Genomic DNA, 17,127 nt, shown 5'->3' on the forward strand with positions numbered 1-17,127 from the left:
CGGCGACGGAAAGGGTCGGCAGGAAGAAGGGATTGTTACGGTGGAAGGACGAGAAAGGTGGACGGGCATTTTTGTCCGCGGGGGTGGGCGATTAAAATTTCAATTCGTTTTCCGCGCGAACTGAGTCAGCCCTTCCTTCGCCCCCTCGCCCCCTCGCCCCCTGTTCTTCCATCTAGCGTTCGTCTTCTTCTCCTGTATAAAGCTTCATCCACGGGCCGACGGGCGGCTCACGGGACTGCAGAGGACCCACTTTGTTATAATTTCCTTTAATGACGCGGTCCTGCCACCCTTCCCCCTCCGTCTACTTCCCCTGTCGGCCTCTCTGCCCCCTCCCCCCTCCCTCCCCCTCTCTACCCAGCTACCGGCGGTGCGGAATATTTTTATTGCTTTGCCCTCCACCCCCCATTCCCCCTCCCATTTAGCGGCTGCGACGCCGTCCCACGAAGTTTAGAGCCGTTCCGCAAGATTGAGGGTGCAGAGACTGGAAAATCTTGCCCGAGGTCAAATTGCTGGATGACTCTAGCCAGTTTAAACGCTTTATCTCTGCGGGTAGAGAACAGTGTATAGCTAACCCTTTTTGCAGAAGCATCGTTCGGCACGGATGAAATTGATATTTTTCACTCTTTCGAAGACTTTCGGGTCTGCGTTTTGAGAAAGGGGAAGAAAGACTAAACGTGATCGAGATCAAAACTGAGTCTAACGTAAGAAGTTCTCCGTAGGATTTCACCGTGCGGGCGCGCGCATGTGAGTTGTTAATAAAATTTCGTACGTACACGCCGATACGCGGATTCGTTCGGGAAAGACGTGGAACGAAGCTCTCGGCTCATCGATATGCATGACGTCGAAGCGAAACCGACGTTGCTTTCCTCCTTCGTTCGCGAAACGTACCTCGCGAGAAAAATGTTCCATCCGGGGAAAAACAATTCCATGGTCGTCGTGCATGGCACAGGAGGAAAAGGGGAGGGGAGGAGCAGGAGAGATTCAGGCGCGTCTGAAGGTGGAAAGCTAGGATCGCTGGAAATGCACGTCGTCGCACGTGTTACGACGAGGAAATCTCCTCCCTCGGCCCGTAGGATCCGACGGCGGTGGCGAGGGGTGGACAGGGGTAGGATTTCCTTAATAAAATGGGGCGCAAACGCCACGCCAGCGAATATCTAGCTGATAGTGATTCGGTCAGCTCGGCGTCCACCTCGAAAATGCCGGGCAGAAGCGTAAGGCAAGAGGGGGTTGCTAGGATGAAATCCGTGGGAGGGTTGGTGTTGCTTAGGCTGATTCAATCTATCGCGCTCTCGCTCTTGGTTATCAACGGCTGGATTTATCTTGGATCGTTATCACTGATCGATATTACCGTCCGTCGAAGAAAACGATATTTTTCAGCCGTTTCCCTCTTCTTTCTCCTTTTCTCTTCCCCTTTTTCTTTCGAGGACATAGCGGTCATGGTATTTACCGTTTAAAAAAGTTGTTAAAAAAGTTACACGAATGTAGAACAGCGGTGATGCTCTTGAGATAAATTGGAATAGGTGAGAGATAAAGTTTTACATAAAAATAATCGAATTTCATTTGTTTCAACCTATCGCGTTTAAGAGATTCTGCGAACGTAGAGATCAAAGTGTAGCTTTGATGTCTCAAGAGGTGGATGTAGCATGAATATAGAGGAGCAGTTTGATGATGATTTTCAGATAAATTAGAATAGGTAATGATAAAGTTTTCTACGTGTACTGCATGGAAATGATCAAATTTTAAGAATGTGTTTGATTATTTAAATCTATCGTATTTAAGAAACTCTATGAACATAGAGATCGTGTGTAGTGTTGACGTTTCAAGAAATGGGTATAATGTGAATATAGAGCAACAGTTTTCTTCGGATAAATTAAAACAGATGAAAGACGAAAGTCTCTACAGGCGTAACGCGTGGGAATAATCGAATTTGAACAAGACTTTTCTTCAATCATTTCAACTCTGCAATTTTCAAGTTTCTCTAAGAACACAAGCAGACAGTGGAAACTGAAAATGTCGCTAGAACTGAATTTAGTTTTCGATCTTTTAGAGGACGCGGCAAACATGCAGAAAAGTCGAATTTCGAGGGTCGAGGAGACGCGGTTTTCCTGGCAGAAAGGCGAGAAGATTTCCATGAGGGTGACCATCCCCTTCTGTCAAGTTAGCGTTATCCAAATCTAACACGTAGTCCAGAGATGCAGGGGCGCTCGTGATAACGTTAGTATGGAAATTATTGTTCCGTGGTTCCACGCGTACGTACGTTGTCGTATGTTTGCGTGTCTGCGAGCGTCGGAGGATGAGGATGCTTCGAGTCGATATCGCAAACATTCTGAAAATGCGTGCTGGCCTCAGAACGTTGTAATATTCTGCGATCGTCGAAGTGATCTTTACAAAATTGTTCGCGCACAGGATGTAACTTAAGATTTCCGTTTAGAACATATTTCGAACTGAAAAAGAATCACCCGGTTCGAGTCTCGCTCGAGTAAAGAAAAGTTGCTTGCGTTAGAGGAATATTAGCAGATATAGTTTAAATGAAATTTCGAAACGAAATTGTGAGGGAGGAGGGGGGGGGGAATAAAAGTAAAATATCTCTCTGTTACAATTGTATTTCAATCGATATTTTGTTTTATGTGTGAGAGATAGAGATTGACAATAAGTTCGTTCACGAACACAATCGCGTGCCAGCGAGAGAGTTTCGGCTGTTTCCAGCCACGTAGATCGCGTTATTTTTGCCGAAAAGTCTATCTTCCAGAAGCTCCGACCAGCTCCTCTCTTTGTCGATCGAACGTGCACGAAATGCCGAATGACCACACCAACCAAATCGAAATTTCAATAAATATTCACCTCGGTGCATGATACAACTTTCCTTGGAAAATGTTAACTTCCATAAACATTTCATTCCGCATTTCCAAAGCAATTTTCGTAATGCCGTGAAAATGTAACCTAGCAAGTAAAATACCGTATCGCGATAAATTGCATCAATCCAGGAGAGGAGATGAATCATTTCTTCATCGAAGGCAAAAGGCGGAGGCAAAAAAGTCGATCCCTAGTGGAGAGATGATCACTCTACCCGGCTCGTCGACCTGGATGGACCATGTTTGCCAAGGCTCGACAATATTTACCTTTCTTTCGCCGGATCCTCGTGTCGCACGCGATCGGGAGGGATGCGTTATTCAAATCCTATACGCCTCGTCTCATTATGTATAAACACGATAACAGGAACTCGACGTGAAACGTGCGACACCGTCGAATCATTGTGGTGCATCGAAGTGATTCTTTCGCCCGAGGAAAGTGACGGATGATTCGAATTGCTTCGAGGAAACGCTGGCGACGATTACGAAACGAGAGGAGAGCCTCGTCTCCTCGAGCGGACGATTGATCCGGCAGGGCCAGTATTCCGGTATCGCGGCGCTGCTCGTCCGCGCACTCATAAACGATTTCCTTAGAAAAGAAAATTGAAACCCAGAATTAATTACGTTGCACGGTTAAGGCGGCCACAATGGCCCGCAATAAAACATCCAAGTACAAAGTAGAACAATAAGGACGAAGTACAAAGGCGCGTCGTACAATTAGATTTGTGAACAATTTCCACCTTCCGCCTGCGTCGCCCACCTCCTCCGCCCACCGCACCCTCGCTCACGGCTTTTACCCTTCTCGTGCGCCACAACTTGCCACCACCACCGACACACAGCTCCAGACCATGTTCAAGGTAACACTTTCCGGCGTGTCTTTCGGGATTATTTCGAATTGCAACACAGTTACACTTATCTTGGGATCCACCGACTCGATTACTCGTGTCTCGATAATAACCGTGGCCGATTTTCGGTTGGGATCGTTGTATCGAACATCGTTGTAATTATAATATTTCGGGGGCTTTCCTCTTCCGTGTTTCATTAGCAGTTTCCTAACGAGCGCCGATTTTTATTATCCATCGTTTTAATCACGATTAGACTATAGCGTGGCATTTGTATGTTTATGTATTTGTATGTTTGCTTGGCCAGACAGTGAAGTAACGGCCGTCAGATGGTTTTGAACGTCGCTCGAAAATCAAACAGCAATTTAGCCATAATTGCAGTGCCATAAAATATTTTCCTATTGTACGCGGTACTTCGAAATTTTTTTTTTCGGAAAAGTCGTAAAAGTTTGGGAAATGAAAGGAACAATTTTGAGTGCGAAGGACAAATGAAATACGAAAAGTTTATTTCCGAGAAGTTTCAGAATACAATGTCGAATTCATCAGACTGACAGTTAGCCGCTTGAAACATAAATCACGTTACTCCAAACAACTTTAATTTTTCCGTACATTGTCACAGAATCGTAAAATATAATAGATAGTTTCTCGTAATGACAAGTTAAACTCAGCTGCGGAAAATTAGAATTTTGCACTTAAGGTCATTTAAGAGTTTATTTTATTTTATTTTTATTACATTACTTTATTTTATTTTATTTTTATTACATTACTTTATTTTTAATTCTTTTTATCATTGGCGTAAATGAAACAAGACAAAATAAAAAAATAAAAGTCCTTCCCATTGCAGCGAAAGAAAAGAATTATTGCTTGACTTGTAAATCAAGGTGTTTGGAATTTTCCACACGCGTTCCAAGAAAAACTTCAAAAGATCAAACCTTCCGAAACGTGTAAAATTCCCGACCAACTAATTACCTGTATCTAGTTTTCGGCGATACACGGCCCTATAAGCTGCCGCTTTAATCGTCCCACATTCTTTGCCAGTTTGACTCCGTTTCGAAAAAGAAAAAAAAAAAAAAAAAAAAAGAAAAGAAAAGAAAACCGTCGATCTCGATACTCTCCCACTTCACCCAGTCCCTGCCCTATCTCTCCGCTGCCTTAGCCACTCGCGGGTCACGAGAAACGCGTGGCTAAGCAAGTAACACTAGCAAACAGGCCGAGCAGTGTCCGCCTGTTCTAATTGAATCGAGATCAAAGGATGCGCGACAACGCGAACGCGACTGACGTTTATCCATGGTGACAGCACGTGCCGGTCCCTGGCCCGGCCACACGCGGGTCCGAATTTCTTTCTTGCATCAGGTGGTCGCGGTGCAACGTAATAAACATATTCATAGGTGGGATAAAGTGCCGGCGGTGGAGCGATGGAGAGGAGAACGTTGAAAAATAGAAAAAACGAGAAAGGCAGATAGAGAGCGATAGAGAAAGAAAGAGAGCACGTGATGGTGATGGTGGATGGTTGTGTATAGTATGTTGAGTGGCAAAGGGTTTCGGAGAGGGGAGGAGGTTGTCGCATTCGGTATGCAAAGTGCACGGGCCACGGGGGGACCCGCTTCGTCGCGTGGAAAAAAAAAGGTATCATAAAAAAATGCAAGGTTACCCACATTTTTTTTTATTCTCGCCGAGCAGTTTGGTGGCCGGAGCGGGGCCTCGGCCGATCCAGGGAACGGAGGAGGCCTAACAGCGGCGAGGCTGACCGGTCAGGGGGAGGAAGCAGAGAGTTCGGTTATCGGTAAATAATACCGACGCACTCTTTACGCAGACGCGCCCTCGTGGGCTCGTGGCTCGCTTTGAACCTGTTAAGCGGGTAATTCCTTGAGACAAAATGTCCCCCGTGCCGGTAATTCGACGTGAGCTACGACGCGTACGCCGCGCGATTTTAACACCGAGAGGGAATCGGCCGTGATGTATGCACCCGCCGAGCACCGTCTCTTTAAACGAACGAACAAATAAATCGGACGGACGCTTTGCGGATAGAAATTTATATAATACGCCGGCGGTAATTACAGGATCGTTCGTTCGCCTGGTTTCGTTATGTTTGTTGATTTGTTTCTTCCCCACACATTCAACCGTCAGAAATTTCATTCATTTGGAACTAATACTTTGATAACGAATGATTCAGCATCCTTCTTCTTGTGTATACTTGACAGTCAGAGTCGGAATTTATTTGTTCAAGCGAAAACAATCTCTACTTCCTGTTTCGTGCTATTTTTCAGCCATCCGCTGTTTACACTTACAAGAAATTCTGACTCATCTAGGAAGCTACACATATTTTCTAAATCTACAAATCGTTAAATATTTTTATTGTCGATCGCTGATTTGTCACGTTGCCTCTATTTCTCGAACGTGGGTTATCTAGACCGACGTTTGTTTTTCATGCCGTTTTTCATGTTTTGACAATGTTGATTTTGCAATGCAGACGATTTTCTTGGAACTTTTAAAATGATTGATTAACTCCTGCCAATCAAATTCGTACAAAAGGAGGGAAATTCAGACTTGTAGACAGAACAGAGTTCATACAGTAGGTTTTCTTTTTTCTTTCTTTAAATTTTCTTGCTAACTATCTTATGTGGGTAAGTATATTGCATCAATTGGAATTTTTAGATCAGTGTTTGATTATTCAAATACCGAAGCTACAATGCATAAAGAGTCTTCTACTCCCAGGTGATATTGCTATCAAGATAACGATTCGGAACTCACGCCGAACGTTAAAAGAGAAAAACTCGCAAGAAGAGAAGAATAGACAAAGACTCGATATTAAACTCATTGTTACACTCACAATCAGTATTCTAGTTTCAGTACCAAGTGTTACACTTGGCATTAAATTCACATTCAACGTCAAACATAATTCGCATACATTTCAATTACTCAAAGATATCAATCAATTTATATCGTCACGTTCATTACAGTTGTAGTTTGTCTCAAACATTCTCTCTATGTTTCTTCAACTTTCGTTCAGTTTACCATAGCTATCACTGAAGACTACAAAAGATCATAAAAAATCACGTGCATCGTGGTATCGGAGATTTACAATTTTTAAAAATTCGCCAATAGTCACATCGCGCACACGCTTGGTAATATGAGTTTGAATTTCGAGCAAGATAAATATCGTCAAATAAATATTCATTTATTTAATACTTATGATATATTCATTTGCCCCGTAATATGAAAAAAGAAGGAAATTTATAAATCGTAAGAAGTCTACTGACATGAGTAATAATAACATTCATTATTATTTAATTTTTGTCTAGGGACAAATTAATTGTATCAAATTACTGCTTTTTCAAAACAGAAAAAAATGTATTTAATGACTTTTAAATGACTAGCAATTTTGGAGATAATTACATTTATAGATTAAAATGGAACACCCCGTATGAAAGAACAATAGCATAATAAAATAACAATAGAAAGCAAATATAGAAAAGGAAATTGTTATATAATGATACTATAGAAAAGAAAAGAAAAATAAAGAAGAAAATTCTTATATAATATTAATACAAAAAACGGAAAAAGTGAAATTACATTAAGTAACAGAAATTCTAAATTTAATTATTCGACGAGGTGGGAAACAAAATATTTATAAATGTAAATTAATAAATTAATATTACAAGTGTAGGTGTTAACAACACTAGTTTTAATATTATAAATAATTACATTATAATTAATATTGTAAACTTGGTTTCAATGTTATGAATAATTATATTGTAATTAATATTATAAACGTAGGTGTTGACAATTTCGTTTTCTATGTATGTAGAATTTAAATAATAAACAAAAAAACAAGTCGGGAATTCTTGTCGACATGAAGAAATTATATGGTGTAACATTTTTCGTGTTGACAAGTCCTAACGTCAAACTCGCTTCCCTAAAGGCCTCTTTGTCGTTTACTATTGTCACCTTGCTAGCTGACTCACGAATTTGTTTATTTTCTAAATTCAAAATAGAGTTCAGCATCGCTCTGCTGATCGACGCATCACTTTTACAGGGGAATAAAATAGTGACTCATACTTAAAATGTGATTGGCTATCATCGTCTAGCCGAAGCTTACAAAATTGTCTCGCGCGCAACGAAGAGGAGAATCTAGTCATGGTGAAACCGCTAATCAGTTAATCGCGAACAAAGTTGGTCAAGGAATACGTCTCAGTGAATGTAAGTATTAGTCACAATTGAGATGCAATTAAACCATCGGAAGCTGGCCGAAGCTATCAAATCGTTGTAGAAGAAAATTTTGAAAATTAAAGTCAGCGATTTAAATTAAAAATTTATTTCATTTCAAACACCGTGCATGATCTTTCGAAAACAATAAACATATATTCAAAAGTGTGCGATCGATACCAGTGAGTGATCTTGACACTAGGTAAGTAAACTAATACTATCAATTTATTTTTGTTTCATATTTGTTAAATTTTCATTTTTGTTACACGTAAGACAGATAGCAATAAATGTAATAATGACCGTGAAATAATTAACACGTGTTTTGGAAATTATGAGAGATAACGGGGAAACGTTGAAAATTTTAAATCAGCCGATTTCGATAATAATTGTCCAACTCGGATCGTTAAACTAAATATTACGAAAAACGTCGAGCTAACTTGTCCTCTCCGGTTAACAGGTTAATAGGAAGTTAGGCGAATTGCGTTCACTGGGGCAGGATATCAGTTGACCTTTCTCGAGGGGAATGAATTTTTTTTCCTTTCGCCGGAGGAAGAAGCTACGTTAGGGGATGAAACGTAGAAAAAAAAAGAGCAATCAACATCGACGAAACTAACAAAAAGACTTTTAGAAACTTTAGTGCGTAGAACGTGTCTAGAAAATTCGACGAAAAAAAGTATTTTACAACCTTCAAAGAATTAATATTTAATTAATTTGCACACGCTGGAAATTTTGTATTTTCGCTCTCTGCAATACTTTGCCGTCCGGAACTCTATTGATTTGCAAATTTTGTTTCTCCGCGATCTGCGATCATTCGACACTATTTACAAGAAAAACTGTCCTGCAATTGAAGGAGAATTCGAGCTGGAAAGTTCCGAGACAGGTTAGGCGTTCGTGCATTTCGATAGCTTGCCGAAAATTTCCCGCGATTTCAACATGGCGAATGACACGTCAGCGCAAGGGACGATGTTCCTCCGAGGATGAGTCTCCAGCTGGCGAAATTCGTACGAGCGAACGAGCGAAGCGTCGATCTCGCGGAACGTAGCGAAATCGAAACGAAGAGAATGAAGATGGCGTGAGAGAGTGAACGACGCGTCGCGACGCGCGGCAGGATCGCCGTCCACGAAAATTCCAGCGGAAACAGAGAGAAGAGCGAAGAGAGCCCGAACTTTCGAGTTTCGAAAAATCTCGTCGGATAGGGTTTCGCGTGTGCGAGGACACGGCGTCGGGGATACGAAACGCGCAAAGATTCCTGTGCCATGCGCGACTCTCTCCGTCTTTGTCTCTCTTTTTGTTGATTGCACGAAGAACAGAAGGACCAAAGAAGAAGAAGAAGAAGAAACAGGAACGAAGCCAGTGCAGGGCTGCGAGGGGTGGAGGGCGCGGAAGAAGGAGAAAAAGATAAAGAAGAAGAACAAACGATGGTTGGTCGTGGCAGAAGAAGAGACGCGCGCGAGAGAAACGAGAAACGAGAAACGAAGAGAGGAAACATTCGGCTTCCCACAGGATTCGTCGTCCTTTTGGACCAGAGAGTGACGAAGACGACCAGGCCGGCGAGTAAGAGAGAGAAAGTGAGAGAGAGAGAGAGAGAGAGAGAGAGTGAGTGAGTAAGAGAGGGAGAAGAGAACTGGAGGAACCCTTGGACTGTAACAGAAGTGCGGAGGGGTAAGGAAGAAATGGTGGGGGCAAGAAGCGCTCGACGTCTCAAATTTGGTTGGCTGTCTCGAGTTGTTTGCTTCCTTGTCGGGCCTGTCCTTTTCGTCTTCTTTCTCTGTCGCTCTGTCCGTGCTGTACATGGCTGCGTGAAGAGGGAGCTTTGGTCGAAGGTGCTAGGTGGGAAAGGGAAGTTGCCGTTGGTGAAAGGAGGAAAGACGGTGGTTGGAGGAACGTTCGAGAGAGAAGGAAGGGACGAGTGGTTAGAGCGAGAAAAGGGACGAAGGTTGTTGGATCGAAGGGAGAAAGATGTTATTCTGGTAAACCGTCGAAGGGGGGGGGTGAGACGGTGGTTGAGACAGAGTAGGAGAGAGCAGAGACTGGAGGAAAGATTGAAAGGAGAAAGTACGATCGGTCGAGTAACATTAAGAATGAAGAAGGAAGGAAGTGCGGCGTGGGAAAGAGAAAGAGGGAGTGAATGAGCGCGAAAGAGGGAGCGGCGGAGAAGGGTGGGGAAGAAGTGCGGAGGAGAGAGAGTGTAGATGGTTGGAAAGAGCGAATACGTGAGCTAGCAAGTGACGGCATAGAGGGGGCAGCGAAGTTGGCTCGGAAGGTATGGGGACACGACACGAGTATTGCCTTGGCGCGAGCCCGAGGAGAACTCGAAACTCCGAGCTGTGGAATTTCAACCTGCAGAACAGTGCGGACATTCGCGCTCTACGGGTGCGTCAGTGCATCAATAGAATAAAGAATAAAATAAAATAAAAAGAGTGAGAGAGAAGAAGAAGAAGAAGAGGAAGAGGGGAAGGAGTCTTCCGACCATCGCGTCGGAAAGAGTGCTACCGCAGAGAAGGAAGAAAGCGGTAGGCACGAGGTTCAAGACGGAGCAGTGTAACTATTTACACTAGCGGTTCGAAGTTCGAAGGATACATTGTTCGTTTCGTGTCTGCATTTATCGTTGTGGATTATTGATTGAAAATTTCGGATCTCAATTCGATGGTGATTTATCAGTGAGCGGCGAGAATCGACCGGTCAATTTCGGAGAACGCGTCGCTTTTCGTGTGGAAGATAACGCGGACGCGTTGTATCGTCAGTGAAGGTGAAAAGTGATAGATCGTGATATGACCGGTGATTCGGAAACGAAGATTTTCGGTTATCGTCGTATCACGTGAATTTGTTCGCCGACTACAGAAACAGTGACCAGTGACCGGAAATTGAGCGATCGAGAACCCAACGATGTAAATCGTACACGCGCCGTCATTGTTTGTTTATTTTTCTCGTTCTTTCATTTGCTTTTCTTCCGTCTGAAGCTCTCTTGCTCCGACAAATCCTCAGCATTCGGACATAGCGTTGGTGGACGCGGACTGATGCTGAGTGAGGAGAAGGCCGATGTTGTCGACGTGCATTGGAAGAGCCATTTAAAGACAGTTATTATTGTTGTTGCCACTGTTGGCGCATCGTCGAAGCGGTAGTGAGGTGCGACGATGCCGCACACAGTGATACAATCGGAATCGCACCAGGTGGGACAATCCGGATTGACCTGGACTTTGATACCCGGTGTGCGTTCAAGCATATGATAAATGTAGAACATGCTGTAATCCGCTTTTTTCCTTTTAGTTTCCTTTTTTTTCGATAATTCGTCTCGTAAATTCGACTGGCGAATGTTTGCATGTGACTCTGATTATCGTGTCGTTCTCGTCCATGTGCTGTCTTCGGGGAAAGCTGTATCGGCGCTCGTCGACTGGTAGAAGGGAGATGCGAGGCGTCGCGACGTAACGCGCGGTTCGAAACCTCGTGTCGTTATCCGTGTCCGGTCCTCTTGTCAAATCGAGAAAGTGAAGTAAAAATAACACGATATCAGGACAGATTGTTATCGAAACTCTGCGCGCGCGTGAGCGCGTGTACGCGCGCATGTGTGTCTGCATCACGTTCGTTTGAGTGCAACGTTGTGTAACGAGTCGTCTTCCCATCGTGTTCTAGAAAGAATAAAAGAAAAGAGAGAAACGAAAGAGACGAGAAGACGGCTTCTTTTCACGGAGAAAGAGAGAGAGAGAGAGAGGGAGAGAGAGAGAGAGAGAGAGAGAGAGAGAGAGAGAGAGGGAGAGAGAGAGAGTGAGTGGAAAAGAAGCGGTTCGTCTCAAAACGAGACGACAGTGAAACATGGAACGAAAAACAATATATAAGTGAAATGAGTATCGAGCAACAACAGCAACAACAACAATACGTTGCTAGTAGCTCAAATTTGGAGAATTATTGCAAGAACTGTGATGTTTACTTCGAAAGCGACAAGAGTCTTGACGTGCACCTGCGTTATCATCACGAGAACCTGTTAAGCCAGTGGGCGAGCGAAGCTCAACAGGAAGAGAGTAACAACAACAACAGTAAGGCCGGCAATCACAACAGTCACGTGGGCGTTAAGCGCGACAGTGTAACCGCGCCAGCGGACTCGAGTGAAACTATCCTGAAGCAGCCCTTGCACGATCCGACGTCATTGTCGCAAAAACCATCCACGCAGCAGCAGCAGCAGCAGCAGCCGTCGCAGCAACAGCAACAGGCTCAACAACAACAACAACAGCCGGGTGCAGCTGAAACTTATAATCAATTCCAGCCGTCGATGTTCAGCGAAACGAATTACGTCATGCAGAACGATCAGGCCTACATGATGCCCCATCACTATTCACCGCCGCGTGAAGATAACGGCGGTGGAAGTTACTCGCGTTACCATCCGTATCAACATCAACAACACTTCGTACCGGATCATACGAGTTCAGTGAGTTCGACCAGTCCGAGTAGTCCGCCCCTACAGTGCGACAAGTGTGGTGCAGTGTACGAAAACGCGAATCAGCTGGGTGAACACGTGAGGGCGAATCATTCGAATTCACCCAGTGGATATCCAGGACAGCATCAGTATCAGCAGCTGGGTAGCAGCCCGCAACAACAGAATCAACAGCAACAGCAGCAGATGCATCCGTCACCGCCGCAGTCTAGCCAGCAGCAACAACAGCCTGGCTACGACTACAACGGCGGGCAACCGGTGGAAATTGAGGCGAAACAGGAACCGGACGAACAGGCGGAAATTTTAGACCTGGATTCGCACAAGGTACAAACTCACAGATACGAGGAAGAGCTGATGCGGCTTCATCATCAGCAACACCATGAGCTGCATATGCAGATGCATCAGCAGCAAGTGATGCAACATCAGCAACAGCAGCGAGTCGGAACGCATTCGGTGAGTGCCATGCTGGGTTGGCCACCGGGTGCACAGCCGCACGACTATCATCCCGGTTTGTCGCCAATGGGCCCGTTGGACAGTGTTTCTTCTCTCTCGGATCAGGCCCAATTCATGCGAGGGCAGCACATGCCTGTCGAACCACAACGACATCCAGGCTCCCCAATCATTACGAGTACACAGCCGATACCGGTTCACCAAATGCCTGGAGGTCTTTTGCAACAACCACCGAAACCTCCACCTTTGGCTAATCAATCGTGGAAAAGTAACGAGGCGCGGCGGCCAAAGACCTATAACTGCACTGCGTGCAACAAGTGGTTCACCAGCTCGGGCCATCTGAAGAGGCACTATAACACGACGCTACATAAGAACGCGGTGAAACAGAGCAATCAGCCGGATCCAGCTAATTTGCCGATCAGCGCTCACCATCACCCTGGTAGAGAAAGCCATTCTGGTGGCAGAGGTGGAGGACCATCTAGATCGCCGGAGTTACCTTCTTCCGGGAGTCCCCCAAACTTGATGGCAGGTCCCTCGGGCGAGGCGGCGAGGGGCCTGCTCCACACGCCCACCACTGTTTACAACAGCAACAGCAACAACAACAACAATTCCAACAACAGCAACAGCAGCAGCAGCAGCGAATCTTCCGCGGTAACGGCTGCTCTAACGCAACCATCGCCTACGGCGGTCCACTTGGCCTCCACAATGGTACCGCCGCTCAATTCTCCGGTGGAATCACCGCTGGCGGGTCATCATCAACATCAAATGGGTTCATCGCCCCCTCAGCTGGGCCACCAACATCAACATCAACATCAACACCAGCAGCAGCAGCAGCAGCAACCGCAGCAGCAGCAGCAGCTTCATCAGCTGTCAATGGGTTCGCCATCGGGCCAACTTCATGTCCACCCCATGAATTCACCCATGCACCCACCACCGGCGCCCCACCTGAATTCACCTACGTCAATGGGCCCATCCCATCCACACCATCACATGAATTCTCCATCTGCCATAACGCCGAGCTCGGTCCACCCAGCAATGGCTTCGCCCACGGCAATGGGGGGTACTACGATGCCTCATCAGCCGTACCCAAACGCTTTGCCCCCCCACGTTATACCTACTACCAACATCCCGGGACTGCTGGAGTCTTTCACCATCCAACTAACTACTACTGGTAATGAGATGTCTTTTTCACTCACCGGACAATCTCAACATCAGCAGCAGTTACATCATCATGATCAACAGCAGCAGCAACAGCAGCAGCACCAGCAGCAGCAGCAGCAGCAGCAACAGCAGCAGCAACAGCAGCAACAAGAACAGGAACAACAGCAACAAGAACAGCAACAACAACAACAACAGCAGCAGCTGCAATGTCTGGACGTGTTACCCGGTTTTGGGACCTTTAGCAACCATCATCAAAGGTCTCTGCCGTGTTTCACTCAGTTCAACGTAGCCGGGTTTTTGATCGGCCAGAATCAACTGCAGGCCGTAAACGTGGGGGGGCTAAGTCCAGAGGAGAACGTATCTCCTCAGAATCGATCGTTCGAATCGACTGGATCCAACTATGATCCGTACAGTAACTCACCGCCTCAATACGAATCCCTTACCAACATGGACGTGAACATGCAGCCGAACACCGACGGCATGATCATCAAGCAGTACGAGATTCAAACCCATCACAATAATCAGCATCTGTTGCACCCGCTCCAGCAGTCTCAGGAGAATCTCGAGGCGAACAACAATCTGCCGCAACAGATGCGCGCGAAGAATCAATTGAGTTCGAGCCGAGACGGCAGACTATCGGCGAAGACTCCGAAATCGAAACGCATTTCTGTGATCACTAAGGAGCATCAGGTGACCAGTACCAACACCGGCTCGCACTACATTTCCGAGAACGGCTTTCACAAGTGCATCGAGTGCGACAAGTTCTTCAACAAGGCTTGCTACCTGACGCAACATAACAAGAGCTTCCACTCTGGCGACAAGCCGTTCAAATGCAATCAGTGCGGCAAGAGGTTCCCCCTCGAGTACCAGCACGCGGAGCACCTGCAGAAGCACGCCGGTGACAAGCCGTACAAGTGCGAGATATGTCCGAAGCAGTTCAACCACAAAACTGACCTCAGACGGCACATGTGCCTCCACACTGGCGAAAAGCCGTACGCCTGTGATACTTGCGGCAAGGGATTCATCAGAAAGGACCATATGATGAAGCATTACGAGACGCACAAAAAGAAGAACAACAACAACAACTATAACGTTCATCTGAGGACGTGATTCGAGACGAGGACTTGGAGGACCGAGCCACCAGAGCTAAACTCAAGGACTAAAAATCGTAAACAAATGGGGCAACGGTCGTTACTAGATGATCCATGCCAGCACGCATGGTGTTTTACTTGTGATTATCGATCGAAAGGTAAGATCGAATACCACGATCGGACGACACACTCGCTTTACGTTAATATATATCGAGCGAGATCGATCCACGTTGCGATTTCTCGAATCGATCTCTTCCGCTTTAAATACGATCAGAGAGACATTGGGACTCAAGTGCACGTGGTATATTTGAATTTAAGTTTCTATAATTTATTAATCGTAGTTTCTTAGTTATGTATATTATATGTATCCATTTCCTTCATTGTTCGACATTTTTGATTTCTGCCGGAACGAGAAGAAAAGAGAATAAAAAAAAAAAATGATTTAATATATCATACTTTTTTTGTCACGTTTTTCTTTGACCCGACAAAGGAATCGTTGATAATTTTATTTCCCCCGAGAAATTGGAACATAGTTTAAACACCATATCTCGTTTTCGAAATAAATCGCATTTTTTATTATTTCTTTTTTTTCGTTTTTTTCTCCTTTTCTTTATTATCTTTCTCGTGATTTACCAGAGATCTCGTTAAAGGAAGTCGCAATTCGATTTTGTCAAAGGAGAAATCACGGTACACGGAATGGAGAAAGAGTTCTCTCGTTGATCGCTCGATTCAGTGCATCGCGATTATTCCCCCTTTGAGAGATGAACGAGTCCTGCAACATAACAATCAGCAGAATAATCGTACGCCTAAACATGCAACAGTATTTTATACAATTGTTAAACTTCGACATTGTCCTTAAATGTCGTCTCCATTGTAATGGAGACCATCTGTTGTGACGTCGATCCTTCGAAGCTTAATTGTACAAAATACATGTCGATTATTGTACTGATTATTATCACTGTAATTATTAAATACGTATAATATTCGCCGGGCATCTGTTCACGGCAGCATCGCGTTCATTCTTCATCTTCTTTTTTTTTTTTCTTCTTCGTTTCTGTTTCTACTTCAACAATTGGAATCATTTCGAGTTTTAACACGTATTTGCGCGCACACGGTAAATAAACGTTGATCTGAAAATCATTTGGGACTTTAACGCTCAAGGCGAGTGCGATGAGGCGATAAGTTCGTCGGGCCTTTATTAAATTTATTACGATTTTAGTTAGCCCTGCCCGTTTTACAAGTAACAAACAAGTAAAATAATAAATTTAATAAAATGAAGAAATTTACACTGCGTTTATTATTTTCGTTGATCACACCTTTTAATCGATCGCCGAATCAGTCTTGAACGGTAGTCTGATGAACGTAATCTTTACGGAATTTTCTTCCTTTTTTCTCACGTTCAGGATGAAAGAAATTCATCTAATTTTCCGATTCGCTGACTGATTATGTTCGTCAAGCTTTAAGCAATAGCTTGATGAATGTAATCAGTTAGAGAATCGAAAAGTTGGATGAATTTCTTTCATCCTGAGCGTGAGAAAAAAAGAAGAAAATTTCCGAAAGATTATGTTCGTCAAATTATTGTTTAAGGCTGATTCGGCGATCAGCGCGATCAACGGAAATAATACGCATAAACACGGCGCAAACGCTTCCTCTTTATTAAATTTATTATCTTACTCGTCTGTTACTTGTAAAGCCAGCAGGGCTAACTAAATCGTTAATAAATTTAATAAAGGCCCGACGAGTTTATCTCCTTATCGTTCGATTTCTTTCGCCTTGGGCGTTAATGTTCCAAATGATTTTCAGATCGTTTATTCACCGTGTGCGCGCAAACACGTGTTCACGTGTGTAACTTGCTTGCGTATATCGAGTGTACCGCGTAACGAGCTGCGCGCACACCTCGAAGGGACATTTGCACAGGGATTAACTGCTGGATCAAGTCGTCTCTCTTCCTTGGGAAAAAGAGATATCCTATTATGGAAGCAGTTAATATCATCGTAACAGTTAATTCCGATAATTTGCATCATCGGACGTAACGCGAAATTTGGTTGCACTCTCCGGCTCGGGCAAACGACGCGTGCGAGAATCGACGAGGAAACGATGCC

General features: G+C 44.6%; 1 protein-coding gene across 1 annotated transcript; it reads left to right on the plus strand.

Annotated features, from left to right (window-relative positions):
• The first annotated feature begins 11,711 nt into the window (after nucleotides 1-11,711).
• On the plus strand, nucleotides 11,712-16,363 carry LOC122527324 (GATA zinc finger domain-containing protein 10). Its single transcript, XM_043651395.1, has 2 exons — nucleotides 11,712-14,050; nucleotides 14,102-16,363. The coding sequence occupies exons 1-2, from the start codon at nucleotides 11,736-11,738 to the stop codon at nucleotides 15,042-15,044; spliced, it is 3,258 nt and encodes a 1,085-aa protein (XP_043507330.1). The 5' UTR covers nucleotides 11,712-11,735; the 3' UTR covers nucleotides 15,045-16,363.
• The last annotated feature ends 764 nt before the right edge of the window (nucleotides 16,364-17,127 follow it).

This window comes from Frieseomelitta varia, unplaced genomic scaffold, assembly GCF_011392965.1.
Source record: "Frieseomelitta varia isolate USP_RPSP 00005682 unplaced genomic scaffold, Fvar_1.2 scaffold_215, whole genome shotgun sequence".
NCBI classification, from domain to species: domain Eukaryota; kingdom Metazoa; phylum Arthropoda; class Insecta; order Hymenoptera; family Apidae; genus Frieseomelitta; species Frieseomelitta varia.